This window comes from Physeter macrocephalus, chromosome 2 (genome assembly GCF_002837175.3).
Source record: "Physeter macrocephalus isolate SW-GA chromosome 2, ASM283717v5, whole genome shotgun sequence".
In the NCBI taxonomy this organism is placed as follows: domain Eukaryota; kingdom Metazoa; phylum Chordata; class Mammalia; order Artiodactyla; family Physeteridae; genus Physeter; species Physeter macrocephalus.
The window spans coordinates 65,462,177-65,481,091 of NC_041215.1; the positions used below are offsets into that span (position 1 = coordinate 65,462,177).

At 37.0% G+C, this 18,915-nt stretch overlaps 1 protein-coding gene across 8 annotated transcripts in view; it reads right to left on the reverse strand.

Moving 5' to 3' along the window:
* The window catches only part of WDSUB1 (WD repeat, sterile alpha motif and U-box domain containing 1), a 78,817-nt gene extending 69,401 nt beyond the window's left edge, over positions 1 to 9,416 (reverse strand). For 3 of the 8 annotated variants that reach the window (XM_055088042.1, XM_007103071.3, XM_055088032.1), the window contains exons 1-4: positions 8,553 to 8,654; positions 6,597 to 7,018; positions 4,642 to 4,826; positions 664 to 756 (exon numbers count right to left, since the gene is read on the reverse strand). In XM_055088042.1, coding sequence (XP_054944017.1) covers positions 664 to 756; positions 4,642 to 4,826; positions 6,597 to 7,018; positions 8,553 to 8,585 — 733 coding nt within the window. In that variant the 5' untranslated portion in view covers positions 8,586 to 8,654. The other 5 variants (XM_055088036.1, XM_055088035.1, XM_055088038.1 and 2 more) reach the window with 5 other exon arrangements.
* Positions 9,417 to 18,915: the final 9,499 nt, after the last annotated feature.

The window sequence follows — 18,915 nt, forward strand, 5'->3', positions numbered from 1 at the left end:
AGGTTCTGAAGAACCTAGGGGCAGGACAGGAATAAAGACACAGACATAGAGAACTGACTTGAGGACACGGGGAGGGGGGAGGGTAAGCTGAGATGAAGCGAGAGAGTGGCATTGACATATAAACACTACCAAATGTAAAACAGATAGCTAGTGGGAAGCAGCTGCATAGCACAGGGAGATCAGCTAGGTGGTTTGTGACCACCTAGAGGGGTGGGATAGGGAGGGTGGGAGGGAGATGCAAGAGGGAGGGGTTATGGGGATATATGTATACATACAGCTGATTCACTTTGTTATATAGCAGCAACTAACACAACAATGTAAAGCAATTATACCTCAATAAAGATGTTAAAAAATAAATTTAAAAAAATGTGGTGGTGTAAACAGTATTTAGAGAAACTTTGAAAACCATCAAAAGAATTGAAAACAGAAAAAGGACGAATGTATGAGCGAATGTGTGTAGTGGTAGTGGTGAGGTCATAATCAGTAGTGTGTATACAATTTCTAAATCATGTATATGTATTACTTTGACTAAAAGTTCTTAAAATATATTTTTATAATCACTTTTAGATATTCAGAGTTCTTTAGTTAAAAAGATTAATTAAAATATAAATTTTACCTGAATCACAAAAAATCATTTTAGAGAACTACTAGTTGAATACATACCTAAGGTATGGGTAAAGGAAATAAGCCAAATTTTGATCTGGCAATCCTGACCACATGATGCCAGTCGAAAGAACTGAAGACCTTGTTCTCCACCTAAAAATATAAATTTGTTAAAAATACATACCCAAGAATTGATAAAACATTTAAACCAAAAAATTTTCAATTTCTTAACTCAGATCTGTTCATTCTATTCATTTAAACCACATTCACAAGCAATATTAATTATATTAATTAATTTATACCATATAACGAAATGTCGGTTAAAGAATTTCTTTTAAGCAAGGTACTTCAAAGGATTATGACTTTAGCCCCTGAAGTTGCGACAAAATACCTTTTTATTTCCCTTCCACTAAGGATATAATTCAACGTTGCAAGGGCCAATATTGAGCCATGAAGCCTAGGGCACCCTCCAACCCAATTTTAGAGTCTATGAGGTTAGCACTGATGGAAAAAATTAGGAAGAAAAGTCAGTTATGAGATGAGTGTTAAATGCTTAATTGCTCCCAACTTAACTTTTTTAGGATATGTTCACTTGTTAAAAGCTTAGTCTTAATTCACATGGAATGAGACTGTTTTCCCATTTTGATTTAATCAAGACAAAGAATAGAATTACATAAATCCAAAACAACATCAATTCAGTCTAATAGATTTGGTGGAAAATATTACACAAATCAGGGAAAGTAAACAGTTAAATTTGGTGTTACAAAAAAACCCGCTAGTTGTTATGCTTACTTAGATAATTTCAGTGTATCATTATCCACCCACTAGATAAGTTCCTAAATATTGTGGGTAATGTAAATATTGGTATCACCAACTCAATTTTATATGAATTCCACCTAATATCACAGGTCAAAGGAAATTTCAGCACTCATATGCAGTAAGACACAATTAAGAAACCTAATACCCATCTTAAGATTGCACTCCTGTTTTGCAAATATTTAGTATATGGTATTTAATTTATACACCTGGGTATGTAAAATAAATGCTTCCCATGGACTCCCTCTGTTTTGTTGAAAGCACATATACTTTATTAACATAAAACAAATTAAAATTTCTTTTTCACTGAAAGTTTTTCTAACTGCATGGGACTTCCACATTTCAACAGCATTTTTGTTTTTGTAGCACAGGTTCAGCCAAACAGTATCCTTTCTCAGAGATCTTGATGGATGTAAGCAATTCCTAATAATCATTAAATCTTTTTAAGGGAAAACAGTTTACCCAAAAATGGCTGAGAGTAAAATATTTAAGTACTAGACTCAGTTAAGAAAACTTTTTTTCCTATAGTTTCTAGACTAAATAAGATTCTTAAGTTAATTCAGAAGTTTCTTTCAGTAGTAAGAATTCATCTAGGACAAGGTAAAATTATAAAGCTTAAAATATGCCTATCCTTGAGATCCAAATATAATATTTAAAAATAGACTTTTCTTCAGGAAAAATATTTAAATTGTAATAATAATCTAATCCAAACTGTTTTTTCACTTAAAAACTGGAGAGAATTGAACATTTATCCTCCAGCACAAACAGTATTATTTTTCCTTATTTGAGCAAAATGTCACAAAGACAGAAGATTCAATGTCATAAGTATTTAGATATTAACAAATACCAAATTAAACAATAACAAGTTAAAAATTACATACTTTGTCTTTTAAGAAAATACATAGTTACCACAAATTCCTATAATAATCATTTATTGGTTTATACACTTTAAAGCATATATTGATCTGTTTCAGGGAATTTACACTTAAGGTTAATATCTATTTTAACAGAAATTGAACTAAAGAAAGTAGAGAAGGGACATATTAGAAGTATATTGAGAAATATACTCTACAGGCAGGGTAGGGATGTGAGTAATAAACTTATTTTAGAATCTCACCAAATTTTCTGCCTAGTTTAGTGAACCTTTCCAGGACCCATGAGCTGCAATCCCTCTAAAGATAGAACAAGGATGTCCTTAGTTTTACTCTAATATCACTATAAAAATGGTATTTTAATTGAAAATCTTTTTTTCAGGTAACTTAGAATCAGAAAGGAAACCTAAATCTCCTTATGTTTATATAACTCATTAAAGATTGACTGAGTGCCTGTAAGATTTTGGAGGTCTCACAGAATGGAAGAAATGGTTCTTGTCTGTTACAAGCTGGTCTTCTTAGAATAAAACAGCATAAAACAATATATTAAAAGAATAAATTATCATAAATAAATTAGGTAGGGAGTTTAATATAAGAATGGGTTCATGAAAAGAAAATCTGTTAATCTGCTATGTGATACTAAAAGGCTAAGAAAACAAAAAAAAGAAATTTCAGCAAATCAACAAAAGAAATCTTATTCATCAGTCGGCATTTCAAGGCCTATTATATTCCAAGCACTGTAAATAAAACAGATCCAGGCGCTGCCCTATGGAGCTTACAACCTAACAGGAAAAACACCATTAAACACAATCCATATAAATAACTATATAATTAAAACCTGTGATACTTCACTAAATCCTATTTTAAAAGAAAAATAAAGCGTGCAACTAAAAGACTGTATCAAAATACTTTAGACTGTGTGCAGGAGGTAAAAGCAGGGGAAACTCACCTGAAGTGATTTTTTTTTTTTTTTTTTTTTACCTGAAATCTAAAGGATGACTAATAGTGAACCAGGTGAAGGGTCCACATGTAAAACCCTTGGAAAAATCTTAGAGACATTCAAGGAATCAAAGGAGGCCAGTGTGGCAGGAGAATGCATGAAGCCAAGTGTGATTTGGGATGAGGTAGGGAAACAGAATATGAAGGTACTTACAGGCTTTGTGTTTGGGATTTGGTATTTTATCTTACCTTAATCATATTTTAATATGCCATTGATGGTTTTGAAATAGGGAACGCCAAAGCCATCCTGCTACTGGACCTGAGCTGTCCAATAAGGTAGTAACTAGCCACACATGGTGACTGAACAGTTAAAGTGTGACTACTACAAATTGAGATGTGACATAATATGCATACTAGATTTCAAAGACTTCATACCAAAATATAGTAAAATATCTTCCTAATACTTTTATTGGCTATCAATTATTGAAATAATATTTTAGATATATAGGGTAAAATAAAATATGTTAAAATTAATTTTGGGCTTCCCTGGTGGCGCAGTGGTTGAGAATCCGCCTGCCGATGCAGGGGAGACGGGTTCGTGCTCCGGTCCGGGAGGATCCCACATGCCGCGGAGCGGCTGGGCCCGTGAGCCATGGCCGCTGAGCCTGCGCGTCCGGAGCCTGTGCTCCGCAACGGGAGAGGCCACAACAGTGAGAGGCCCGCGTACCACAAAAAAAAAAACACAAAAAAACAAAAAAAATTAATTTCACCTACTACTAGAAATTTTTTAATTTACATATGTAGCTCACATTATATTGCTATGGGACAGCACTGGTCTGGCAATAAGACTGGAGCAGCCAAAAGCAGAACTTCATCCTAACATAGAAGATTAAAATAAAAGAAGACAACTTCCCAATTCACTGTATTTATTTAAAACCAAGAGTCTATATTCAGGAGTTTTTGTTTCTCCTTTTTCTGAAAACTAACTGTATTGTCAAATGCTTTATAAATTTGTTTTGAAAGATTAAATTAGTAAATGGAAAATGAAACGTGTTTCCAATTTTTACATTTCACATTTCTATTTGAATATCAATATACAATATTTCAAAAATCACAGTAAAACCAACAGGGTTAAGGCCTCTACATTACCATACTCAAGGAATCCAGATCTACTGCACCAAGTTGAGTCAGCCCCTACATATTTTCCCAAAGATCCTGATTTTCCCCCCAAAATATCTGTGATTTCATTTTGATCAATAAAGATAAAGGAGAAGGATGATTCCTTGAAAGGAATGAATTAAAAGGGCTTGTTGTTTTACTAATGATGAAGTGAAAATAAGTAAAAGAACGAAAAGTCACATACAAATTGCAAATGGGAATTACTAGTGCTTACAAGAGTAAAATAACTAACCAGAAACTGGCTGTGAAGAAAAATCGCAGCAGGTAATTCCAAGATCATGTGCTTTTTCACTATGCAGACACCTCATTTTATCATCCCACACTGTTAAATCTCCACACGAGGAGCCAGTGACAAAGAGGTTTCCATTAGGAGAAAATGCACAGGCCACCAAGGAGCCATCCTTAACACTAGCACATCTGAAATAAAAGCAAATGAAAAGGGAATTTTCATTTCAGAGCATCTTTTACTTTACATTACAATCTCTAACAGAAGCTTGATACACTAAAAAGAGGATAAATGGCTATCACAGAACTAGAGATGAAAGGCAGTAGATGCCTACAGAAATAAAATATCATTTATATGCTTGCTAAAAGTAAGAGGATTTAAACATTATCTTAACCAAACCAAAGTCGACATATCTTCATACCTTTCCATATGGCAAGTCAGTAGGAACATGTTAAAATCTACAAAGCTTAACAAAAAAAGCAATAACAACCAACAATATCAACTAGTCACATTTTTTTTTTAAGATATAACTTTTTGATTGAAAAACATGTTACTGGGGTCAAAAGTACTTTCAACTTTTGTATTAAAATCACCTAGAAACAACAAACAGCAAAATCACCCAGAAACTTTCATCCCATCTTCAAATGCAAATTCTTTATGTAAAGAAAATGCTGTGAACAAGTTAAAATTATCTAGGGAAGATAAGGAAGCACTGGCCTAACAATATTATTTTCTCAATTAGGAAAAATAAACTGGTAAAAACCCAACAATTAGTGCAGTGTCCTAGCCAGTGCTTAAATCTACCGCAGTGTACCATTTTTATATCATTAATTACATACATTAGAGAAATAATGCTAGGGAGGCAGAATTTATCACCCAATAACTGAAAAAGATTAGTTAGCTGACAGCTGTATTTCATTCACACAAAATAACTTAAAGGCATTTCATTCTTCCTGTGCTTTCTCTTTAAACTGTTTATTAGCACCACTTAAAACACATCACTTTCTTCAATCCAAAGACCCAAATCTAAATGAGTAACAGCTGTTTACCAGCTACCATTTGTGCTCTGAGTGATACTGGGGGGTAGGGAGAAAGGAAGGTACATTAAGCTATTTTAATTGGTAACATTTGAAAGTTTATAATGTACTTAATGTCACGTTAAAATGGTTAAAATGTTTGATGTTATATATATTTCACCACACTATAAATACATACAAGTGCATGGTTTTAATGTTGGTGAGTTGCAACACATTACCGGTGTAAATTAATTGATGTATTTTTATCCAAAAGGAGTTTTTTAAGTGATTTTTTTTTTTTTAAAGAAACAAGGTTCCTTCTTCTGGGCTTGGTCAGCAAGAATCCTAGTCAGGAAAGAGCTGTGTAGCTGAGACTTACCTACCATTACTTTATTATTGAGAATACCTGAGCCACGAGTGACAAAAATAAAGCTTAAAATTACTAAATTTTATTCAAAAGACTATTGTAGGGTATTTTTTTGGCCTAACTCTTACCCCCCAAATCCATGAAAGTCTAACAAGATTAACCTTATTTTACAAAAGAGAAATTGGAAATTTAAAACACTCAGAGCCAAGAAAATCTACTTCAAGAATCATTTTATGTTTTTATGACCTTCAGAAGATAGGTCAAAATATTTTTCCTTGTAATGTCTAAAAATTATCTGCTTCTTAAAGTCATCAAACTATTCTGCTTTTTTTTTTTTTCTGGACCTGTTAATAGGATTAAAAAAGGAAAGCGGGGCTTCCCTGGTGGCGCAGTGGTTGAGAGTCCGCCTGCCAATGCAGGGGACACGGGTTCGTGCCCCGGTCCCGGAAACTCCCACATGCCGTGGAGCGGATGGGCCCGTGAGCCATGGGGAGAAGCCACAACAGTGAGAGAGGCCCGCATACCGCAAAAAAAAAAAAAAAAAAAAAAAAAAAGGAAAGCGGTTTAAACATTCCTACCTATATAACTTGTATGACTGTGCATTCCACAAAACAACAGTTCCATCAGCTGACCCTGATACCAAACAAGTGGCGTCTGGGGAAAACCGGCAAACCCTCACGGGGCTACCACTGGGCTGTTCCATCACTGCCAAAGTCTGTCCGTTTTGAGTATCCCACAAGACAGTGGTACCATCTGTTGAACATGAAGCCAAAATATGTCCTGAAGGGGAGAAACAGCAGCAGTGGACAGCATAGGTGTGAAACTTCAATGGAGAGTGTGGCAATTCACTGAAGTCACTCAGGGAGTACAGGCGAATTGTTTTGTCCAAGGAGCAAGTGGCCAAGAGGGAAGAGGAGAAGGCACAGCAGTTGACATCATCATCATGATCCGCTAACGTGTGAATTATTTTCACCATGTCCTTTATTTGAAGTAAAATATCCTGCAATTTTTAGACAGATAAAGGTTACTTCATCCTAGGAATCAAATAAACGCAACTCAAATCAATATAAAAGAGCCAAAATCAATTAACTTGCTCGATGAAAGCTCCTACATTCACATTTTTAAAAGACAATATATTATACCGGGGGTTAGAATAATTTGGAGAGAAATAAAACATTTTAAGACTATATATAACCTCTGATGACTACCACAATCACCAGTGCCATACCAATAAAATTCCATACTCCTGAAAAGGAACCTAGTCAAATAACTTCAAACTGATTTGACACTGAACATCCAGAACCTTGGGTATTTATTTCACCTTTGAAGACTTTCCCTTAACTAACTGCTACTCAACACTGCCTCATTCCACACCTGTTAATCTCAGCTTAAAAAAAATTTTCACTACTTTAACAAACTCTGCTGGTCCTTCCACAGGATGGAGCCAAGGCTACGGCTCTGCCTTTAAGATGCAGAATTATATAGTTCACTCATAAAAAAGGAACAAAAGGTTTCATTCACAATTTAAGTGGCAGTGTTGAAAGCTATCATGTCATGGTTTGTCATCTTGTCTGACAAAGAATAAAAAGATATAAAAGATCTGAGGTGAAGAATCAATGTAATAAATCAAGGAAACCAAAAAGAAAGAGTGGCAAAAAATGGACTTAGCTGGTCTGCACCTAAGAACAAATTTACAAATTTAGAATAAAATCCAAACACCAAGAATTACAAAACCCTACATGGTCTGTCTCTTGCTTGCCTACTTCTCAGACCTCAACTCCTTCCACTTTCCCTCACCCTCCGTCTTTCCAGCCTCCCTGGTCAAAAGGATTACACCTAAGATCTTCACAAAGTGGTTTTCTTATGCTTAAATTCTCTTCCCCCTGCTTTTGGGATCTAATTTCGCATTTCGATTTCAATTTCAGTGTCCTTCCTCAGAGAGAGTTTCCCAGTCTAAAGTAGCCCCTCTACAGGCTAGCACACCACCGTATTTTAATCCTCAGTGTAGCAATTACCACCCTCTGACATATTTATTATTTATTTGTCTCCCCCCACTAGAAGGTAAGCACCAAACCAACAAAGATCGGGTCTGTTTCGCTCATTTCTGTATCCACGGCATGTAAAACGTAAAACAATATCGGCACCTAATGTGGTCAAATAAACATTTGCTGAATTAACATTTTTCCCCAAATCCAGTTCTAGGCTTTAAACAGTATATGTGAATATAATACAAAATGACTGGATAACTAAAAATAAAGCTACTAACACTAAAAAAAAAAAAAAAAAAATCTGACAGTGGAAAAATGGTGTAGAACGAGGCAATAATCAGCCCTGAAGGGACAGGCGTACTTTGAATTGTAAAATTCATAATACCTTGTTCTAATATTATTTACAGAAATCTTTCCAAATAGATAGAGCGAGCCTTTTCCAACATTTATCTTATCCCAAAAGTTCAGCCTCTTTTTTCTAACAAACTCCAATGAAGTCTTAAAAACCAACCAACCAACCAACCACCAAAAACCCTGGTAGATTACCGCCTGAGGTGTTGCACTGGAAACAAACGGCATCAGCCGGTGCTTTCTGGGGAACTCCCAAATTCCAACTGTGCAAGCGCACACGGGTAATTTTCCAAACTTCCTCACCCTTGTGGCGCTCAGCTCCCTTTGCAGTTCGAGGCCCTCGAGTCGCAAGGACAGAGACGCAATCAGCTGAACTCTTTGTTTTGAAACGCGCTCTCAAGTCTACCCCTACCTGGTGTGGGCGTCCACTTAAACCTCAGCAGTCAAGCCGAACACTCAATTTCCGGTCATATCCCGGATCAACTCGCCAGTGTAAACACACGCATACCCATCTAATGCAAGGCAAACCCGAAATGTGCCAAGACTCCTCCAACATAAAGCTCGAGACCTACTCCCACCGCGCACACGCGGGGACCAAGGATTTGCCCAACTCTGAGAGCCAACCAGGCCTCAGCGGACCGAGCGACCCGCGGCAGAAGCGCGGTCGGCGGGGAGCAGGGCCTTCCGGGGCGCGGGAACCGGCGCTCGGGTTGCGGGGGAGGGGTAGAAGCCAGCTGGGGTTTTCACGCCCCGCCGGGAGGCGCCGCCCGGCTTCCAGACCGAGGCCGCAAAACCGTGCATCGCTCTGGTCAAGGTCTCAGCAGGTCCCTGTCGCGCGCTTAGAACCTGACGCCGAGAAACGGAGGGTTTAGACACCTCGAGCGGGGAAGCTCGGCAGGCTGACCCCAGTCAAGGTCCCCCACCTGCCTCCGCCGCTGTTAAACTGGCCCGTGAGCACTGCCCCTTTCACCTCGAAGACCCACGACGCCCGGGACCAGCGCTTGGGTGCCGGCGAGCAGCGCAGGGCACGTGACGCGCAGGTGAGGCGGGCGGGGCCGACGCCGGCGGAAGTCCTAAGGCAAAAGGAAGGCCCCGCCCCCCGGGAGGTGGCCTGCGTCGCGACGCATGCGCGCCCTTACGCTTTCTGATGAGGTGGTATCTAAAACCTGGCTCTAGGATTAAAATGAGTCCGGATTTGGGAAGAACCTTTAGTTGAAATTTTTTTCTGGTTGCGGAAGCTGAGGTCTCAAGGTCTAGCGAGTTCCTGAAATGTGATTTTAAAGGGGGCATTATACAATGCCCCCTTTAACTCTGCAGTCATTACAGCTCAAAGTTTTTGAGCCTCCTTCCTCTGCTGTATTTCTTTATCCTGCTCTGTCTATTCTGTGACCTCCCTGATTGGTCTTTTCTGTTTCGGCCAGCTCTGACCTCAGTGGTTCATGACTTCTGCCCATCGCTTTGTGCTCAGGTTACCCAAATCTGTCTTTCCAGGGCAGGGTGCTGGAAAGGATATCCAGGGTATCCTGCTATCACCTGAACCCGATGTGCTTTTCTTATAGCGTTTCTGAGCGCCTCCTAAACTCACGTGGAGCTTACACCGTGGTTTCCACGTGTAATTGATTACGAAGTGGTTTTGCCAGTCCCTTTTGAGATTAAAAAATTGACCAGAAAAAAGTTCCTAGGCGTGCTAACACTTACGAACTAAGTGCACGTCACAGTATTGAATCATGTTCAGATTAAAATCAAAGGTACAAAGAGTTTTCTTCAGCGAGGAAACACTGAAAAATTACCAACCTGAGGAAACCAAAGTCACATATTTGAAGAGTAATAACCTAAAATACTCAAATTTAAACATGAAATTGAGATCGCTGAAGATTTGTAATGAAAAAGACAAAGGGAAAAGAGATCAAAATTCATGATTTTGAGATGCTCCTGTGATTTTTAAATTGATTAACGAACGAGTGCATTATGACTGACACTTTGAAACCTGATTACAGGCCAAAGTACTGCCAAAACAGTATTTTTCTAAAAGTAACTTTTTGATCGTATAAATAATAGAGCTCTCTCTAGGAAATATAGAAACTATAAATAAGAAAAATAACTAATAATCACACCACTCAAAAATAAGGCACTCAGATATAACATTTACTTTCAGTCTTTCATGAATAATAATAGCAATAATTTTACAAAAAGACCTGCAAACTACCTTGTTCAACTTAAACTTGTATCCTGAGCATTTTCCACGTCTAAAATTTCTCAGTAGTGTAATTACTGTTTCTGCCTAATGGTCCACAGCCCCAGAAACATACCATAATTTATTTAACATTTTCCCAGTTGTTTCAATATTTTTGTGCTTATTATAGATAATACTGGATTCAATGACATTGTACATAAATATTTACTTTAATGGAATTTGCTAAGGAAATTGTTAGATAGAAATGGAATTACTGGGCATAAGGGTGTAAATAGTCTTAATAAATATTGCCATATTGCTTTTCAGAGAGGCTGTATGGTTTCACCTCTCAGCAACATATGGTGGTGCCTGTCTCTCCACATTCTTGACAGACCTGAGTAATTTTTTAAAATTTGTCACTAATTTGATGGGTAAGATTGGTTAGTTATAATATTCTTCAAGTAAAATATGTAAAAGAAACACCTGACTACCCAGGCCAGTAATTTAGCATGGAGATCTCAAGCCCAGTATGGTCAGTTTTTCAGGACAGGCAGTTTCAAAGAGGGAAGCTTTATTGTAGCTGGTCTCTAGTCTGTGAATTTGCAGTTTGGGAGATGTTAATTAAAATATCTTGGCAATATATTAGAGAAACATTTTAAGAATTTATAGAGATCTTTGATCACATGAGTGAACTGGTTATCCTACTACATAGGACAGAGTGTCAAATAGTTGGAACTTTGACTTGGAACATGAAAGATTTAAATATTTTATACATTTTTTGCTCTAATTATGTAACTGTGGTCAATAATTAATTCTGTTTTATCATTAATTTCTAGTTTTGTTCCTTGTAATAATGCTTCTTGGGGAATATAGAAAACAATTTTAAGTGGTATATTTAAAGGAAAACTAACTTTTCTGTTAAATAATAAGCAATACATGCTCTCCAAATACAATCCAGTGGGAACAGAATAGGTGTGAATCAGTTAGTGAGTCAATGATTATTCAAATGTTTAGTTGAGAGTAACCAAGAACTCAAAGGAGAGAGAGATGATAGGCACTGAAGTAATTAGAAAAGGTGGGTGTAGGAATGGGTTCTAAACAGGCTTGAAGTGTGGGCCAACTGAGGGATGAGCTTGGGAAATACCCAGTTTCACAGTAAATACTCAGGAGTGCATTTGGGTTGTTCTGCTTTGCAGGCAAATAAGGCCAGAGTTTCCAGAACAATAAGGCAAGGTAGAGAACAAGATGTAAAAAACTCCCTGGAGGTGTTCAGTTTGCAAAAAAATGTATCAAGCTCAACATATATAATACATGCATTTGTGTGTAGTGTATATTAAACTTCAAAAAAAGTTTCTAAAAATATCCATGAGAATGGCCCAGGGATTCTCTCATACTGATGCAATAATTCACTTTCCACACCCGGTATTATCCACAGCGCTACCTCCCAGTAGAGAGGAAGCTGTAACTGGGTGTAGGCTGTGTTATCTTCTGCATTATGGAATAGTCTCCGAATTCCCCTTATCCTTTGCCATTAAATAAACTTTACACCCTCTAACTGGCCATGTTTCCATTAATCCACCCATAGTCCTGGATGCCAACCAAGTAATAAGAGTTCGCTAGAGTTCTTTAAATTGGTGTTTCATACAGATAGAAGAAAGACCCAGGGGCTGCCAAATGAGGATGAGGAAGGCTCACACTGGGCACAGTGAGAGCTGCCTGATGACAGAAAACATACATGTAGCTAAAAATAAGCAGACAAAAAAGAAATGTGATGACATTTGGTATCTGTACATGCTAAAGAAATTTTGCAGTTCCAACTATGCCTTTTCTTCCTCTTTGGTACAAGAAATATTCTTCTTGTTTATGGATTTTTAAATTCCAATTTCCTATAATTAAAATTTTTTTCTTATTTCTTCTGTCTCATCTTCTCAAATTCTTTATTTTCCAGTATCTTATTACTAATGCTCCACAAGAGAATTCAAGATTTAAAATACAGTTTTGAAAAAGAAACCCACATTTTTACTTTCAGATTCCTGTTTTTTTTATAACATAAGAATACAATAGACATTGTATAATCAAATTTACTTGATAATAGCCCAACTTACAGAATTATTATTAATTCAATCTCTTTGTCATAGGTCTATTTAGATATTCTCTTTCTTCTTGAGTCAGTTGCAGTACTTTGTATCTTATAGGAATTTGTCCATTATCACCCAAGTTATCTACTTGGTCCATAGTATTCACTTAAAGTCCGTTTTTGTTTCTTCAATGTCCCGTCTTTCATTCCTGACTTTAGTAATTAGTCTTCCCTCTTTTTTCTCAGTTGCTTCAGCTAAAGCTTTGTCAATTCTGTTGATCTTTTCAAAGAACCAATTTTTGGTTTAATTAATTTTTTCTATTCTCTCTTTTATTAATTTCTGCTCTAATTATTATTTCCTTCCTCCTGCTTGCTTAATGCTTCGTTTGGTCTTCTTTTTCCATTGGAAGGTTAGGCTACTGATTTATGATTTCTTTTTCCATATAGGATTTACAACTATAAATATCCCTCTAACCACTGCTTTGGCTGAAGCCCTATAATTCTTTGTATTAAGAAAATCTACCGATCTTTTTTAGGTCGATCACAATTTGGGTCTCAATAATAGCATAAAGCATTGTCCACACAAATCCATATCAGCCCAAAGTTTCACTGGGTCAAAATGCACTCCAGCCCCTCCACTTTCTTATTGGTTTTGTGTTTTCCATCATGAGGTTTCTCAAAAGCAGTGTCTCCTCTTTGAACCTAAGGTAAAATATATTAGCAGTCTTTCCTGACCATGACACATGACTACAGTTCAATCTACTTACTTTGCCAAGACCCTCTTAATCTTTTATCACACTTTCTTCAATTGTGCATTTTAGTTCTTTTCCAGGACCCCTTCATAAGTGATGGGATATAGAGAGGTAAGATATTAAGCCCTACTGGGCCTATTTTTTTCCTTCTAATCCAATGGTTTAATAGCCAGTCTGCATCAGGATAGCCTAGGATATGAGGCAATTACAATGAACCCTAAAATCTTAGTGACTTAAAATAAGGTTTATTTCTTGTTTATGCTATGTGTCCATTGTGAATTGGTAGGGAATTATGTTCAACATAGTTAATCAGAGACCTGGGCTAACAGAACATGAGTCATTTTGAGCATTAATAGTAGCTGTGCCAGAGGGAGAAGAGAGAAATTAAATACTTGGCCAACAAGATGCACATGATAATTATATTCAGATCTCTTTGGCCAGAACTAGCTTGTCAAATGGCCTCACTCAACCACAAGGAGTATAGGAAATACAATTCCATCATGTGCCCAGAAGATAAGTCTTCGATTTTATGGTATTAATGACTATACCAGATGATAGGTACTGTCCTCTTAGAAAGGAAATGAGATCAAAGTTAGAGACCAGAGGAAAGCAATCTGGAGAATTACAAAGAAGTTTTACTTTGTACCAGATAATCCATTCTTTTTGACCTATTTAGTTCACCTGGGACGTCTTAGGTCTTTTCTTATAGACATGAGCCTCTTTAACACGTCCCAGGAAGCAGCTGTATGCTATCAGAACATTACTAGGCTCCAAGATATGATTATAAAGTAATATGACCTCATATTTCATGAAATATAATCCAACATATACATGCAATAAGAGCTATCCTTTTCAAAGCAATCATTTTGGAAATTCAAACATTTATTCCAACATAGCTGCTACCTAAAAGATATTTAGAACCTGGATTTTGGCATTGCTTTCAGAGAGTATAGCTCATTCTTTTGAGTATCTTCCTTGATGGGAAGGCTTTATTGACAAAGTTTTATTGGGTGCCATTGATATGTCAGACATTATACTAGATACTGGGTGTTTAAAAAATGTGTAAGACACAATCTCTTGAGAAGCTGTGTCAGGTGAGAGTGGGAGATACACAGCCCATAATAGCAATACCCTTAGTTATGGGAGAATATGAAGTCTAGCTGCTCACAGGAAATTTGAGTGGAGGAGTAAGAAAGCCAGTTAAATCCATATATAATGGACAATTATCTCTTGTCATAAAATAAGAGCATGTCGATAAACACATGACTCATGAAATGTGCAGAATTCCAATCAGATGGCTAGAAATAATTTTAAATAGGCAGAACTGGAAAATGTGATAATCAAGGAAGCTGAGATATTTCAGTTTCTCAGGAACAAAAAATGGGGATAAGCATCATGGAACAGAGAAAAAGGGGAGTTTGAGGGGTAAAATATGCTGTTTTGTATGTATTGTCCAGGAAAGAACCCCAGAAGTTGTCAGATAGAGACTCCATTGTGGTTTGCTGTGTTGTGGAGCAGGGCTGATTCGCCTGCCCTTACCACGCCTGGATAAAACACTCCCAAGTATATCTCATTCTCATTGTGTTGAGTCTATATGCTCACCCAGTATATTACAGATAATTCAGTCTCTTTCTTGGATATCACGACACTGGAAACCTGGACATGGTACTTTAGCTAGTTGAATGGAATCTTTCCCATTATAATTTAGTTGATATTCTGGTTTATGCTTTATTTAGTGTGATTGGTACACATCGGCAACCTCCTAAGTCTGATCAACTTCGGAGGTTGTGATAACATCATGTCCAGGCCTAAAAGAGAGTAGGTAATTCACCAGACCCTATTGTATTTTACTAACCACCCATCTCTCCTTAGTGTCTTCATAACTTAGTGATAACAGCATGGCTTGGGGCCAGTTGACTGTGAGTTTGAATCCTATCCCTGACCACTAACCAGCTATGTAACCAAACATTTATAAGCCTTGGGTTCCTCATATGTCATATCTCATAGAACTGTTCTGAAGATTAAACAAAACGCTGCACATGCAGTATTTAGCCTAGCATTGTATACATATTAATACCACTTTCTCTGTGCAACTGTAATAGATAGGTGTGAGATCTCTGGGCAATGCAAGCACAAAGAAATTATTCTTTGAAGGGCCATCAAGAAGCTCAACTTTTACTGGTGGGAGCAGGCATGCATATATAATTTGTTATGATATGATGTGATAATGGCTCTGATAGTAACAAAATTCTATAGGAGTAAAAAGTAACTGCCACCTGGGGGTGGAGGGTGAGAAGGAGAATAGAGGAAGGCACAAATAATAGAATTTAGCAGGTGGTGGGTAGGTATACATTGTGTTCTGGGGTTATTTTGTGGGATGAGTGGCCAACGTAGGGAAGAGAGGATGGGGTTATGATAGGGCAAAAGACTAAGAATAGGCCAAGGCTAAGTCTGAAGAGCCTTTAATGCTACACAAATACCTTTTAGCAAGGGACTGACAGAATCAGATCTGGGTTCAAGATGGCAGAGTGGTGGACAAAAGGAGGATGACTAGACTGATTTCAAAACTTATTACAACAATGGAAAAAAACATTGGGAAAGACGAGAGAGCCCAGAAATAAATCCTCGCATATATATGGTCAAATGATTTTCAACAAGGGTGTTGAGACCACGAAATAGAGAAAGGAGTTTTTTCAACGAATGGTATGGCAAAAACTGGATATCCACATGCAAAATAATGAAGTTGGACAATTACTTTTTACCATGTACAAAAATTAAGTCAAAATGGATCGAAAACCTAACTGTACGAGCTAAAACTATTAGAAGAAAACATAGGGGGAATGATTTATGACTTGGATTTGCAATGATTTCTTGCATAGGACATCAAAAACATAGACAAAAGAAAAAAACAGACAAATTGGACTACATCAAAATTAAAAATTTCTGTGCATCAAAGGATATAATCAATCAACAGAGTGAAAAGGCACCCCATGGAATGGAAGAAACTGTTTGTAAATCATATATCTGATAAGGGTTGTTAATATTTAGAATATATATTAAAAAAACTCCTGTAACTCAACAACAACAAAAAACAAACAACTTGATTTTAAAATGGGCAAAGGACTTGAACAGACACTTCTCCAAAGAAGATGTGTAAAAGGGCAACAAGCAAGTGAAAAGATACTTATCACTAACCATCAGGGAAATGCAAATCAAAACCACAGTGAGATACCACATCACACCTGTTAGGATGGCTACTATCAAAAAACAAAAATAAACAACAAAACAAGTGTTGACAAAGACGTGGAGAAATTGGAAACTTGTGTACTGTTGGAGGGAATGTAAAATGGCACAGCTGCTGTGGAAATCATTACGGTGGTTCCTTAAAAAATAAAAAATAGAATTACCATCTGATCCAGCAATTCCATTTCTGGGTATAAACCCAAAAGAATTGAAAGCAGGGTCCTGAAGAGATATTTGTACACCCATGTTCGTAGCAACATTATTCACAATAGCTATAGAGTGGAAGCAACCCAAATATCCAACAACAGATGAATACATAAACAAAATGTGGTCTATACATATATGATGATATTATTATTCAGCCTTAAAAAGAAAGGAAATTCTGATACATGGTACAACATGGATGAATCTTGAAGACATGTTAAGTGAAATAAGTCAGATACAAAAAGACAAAAAGTAGAATGGTGGTTGCCAGGGGCTGGGGGAAGGAGGAGTTACTGTGTAATGGATACAGAGTCTCAGTTCTGGAATGGATAGTGGTGATAGATGTACAAAAATATGGATCCACTGAACACCCCTGAACTGTACACTTAAAAATGATTAAGATGGCAAATTTTGGGCTTCCCTGGTGGCGCAGTGGTTGAGAGCCTGCCTGCCGATGCAGGCCACAGCAGTGAGAGGCCCGTGTACCACACACACACAAAAAAAAAAAGGAGGATGGCTAGAAAAAACGAGATACTGGTATTTAGCAAATGATGAGGCCTAAACTAGTATAGTGGCAGAGGGAATGGAAAATTGGAGATAAATGTCCACCATAGGAATTTTAGAGGAAGATTCTTCAGGATGTCATGGAGAGATGGGTAAAGTGAGAAGTCCAAAGGAATTCTGAGGTTTCCTACCATGGGTGGCTAGATGTATGCTGATTCTGTTAACCGTTGTATAGAATACAGGGGAAAGATCAAGTGTGAAAAGTAGGAAGACAATGAGATCATTTTTAGATTGTTGAGGCTGTGTTATCTGTGTCATCTCCTAAGATAGAGTTTGAGGTCAGAAGAAGAATATAGTGTGTATTTATTTCTACAGGAATCATCAATGATAAGTAAGCCTGAGGTTTTCCAACTTCTAGGCAGACTCTGAATGTTATCATAACTAGGGGTTTTGTGCTATTTTTAATGATCCAAATAGTCTCAAGTGAATGGCACGTGTGCCTGTAATTATGGTGTACAAGGTATTTTTTAAATGCCATTGCTTTGTAAATAAAACTCTTCAAGCATTGCGACATGGAAATAAAAACAACAATAACAGTTGTACATAATAGTGAAAAGATTGGGAACCACTATAGAGGTAATACTTGAATCCATATGAAGATGAGTAAGGAATGTAACTTTTATTCCAAGTTTACATAAGGCATCAATCTGTTATATTCAAAGCTGGGTTACCCCACATTATAAAATGAGGTTCTTTCCACTTGTCTTTCATGTAATATGACTCTTAACTTACCTTAAGGATTTAGACGTATTTTATGCCATCACAGCACCAGTCCCATAATGAAAAACATCAACACCAAAGGATGAACTCCAATGAAAATCCTCTACCTGTGGAGGATACTGCATCACATGCTGTAAAGTGCTGAGTTAATCAAAATAATGGGTCAGATAATAAAATTAAGACTGTAGCACATCCAGATACTAAATCTTTAGCGAGGGTAATTGTAAGGCCAGCTTCATTTCTTACTCTTATTTCAGGAATTAGTCTTGTGTTGTAGTCTAATGTCTAAAAGCATTTGTTTTATATACTTTGTTCAGTTGCCTGATTGCTTACAGCAGGAGGCTAAAGATAATTCCAGTTCCTTCCTCATGTACAGAAGTGAACTTAGTGTTCAATAGTTTTTAGATTTTGATTCCAAAGCAATGTAACTATTTCTAAATAAACTAGAACACATTCGTCTCTTAAAAATTACCATCTTGTTATTATTCCATACAACTACCAATGCTCAAATTAGTTTTGGAATATTTTGGTGAGAAAATGCATTCAAATAACGTTCATAGTAATCAAGCAAATCAGTCTTATGTTCTGAGGAATTTTATTTGAAGGCCAAAGACCTTCCCAACTGAAGCTTACTAAGTTTGCTGCCGATGCGTAAATTACTCGACCTTTTTGGTATTGGTTTTGTCATCTGTAAAATGGGCTATATCTTGGCCTATATGAATGGGGCCCTCTGGAATTGTGCAGCATGTAGCCTGAATTGCTGCAAAGCAGTAGCCCAGGCGATATTAAGATGCTTTCATCTGAAACAAAATATTCAAATCAAAA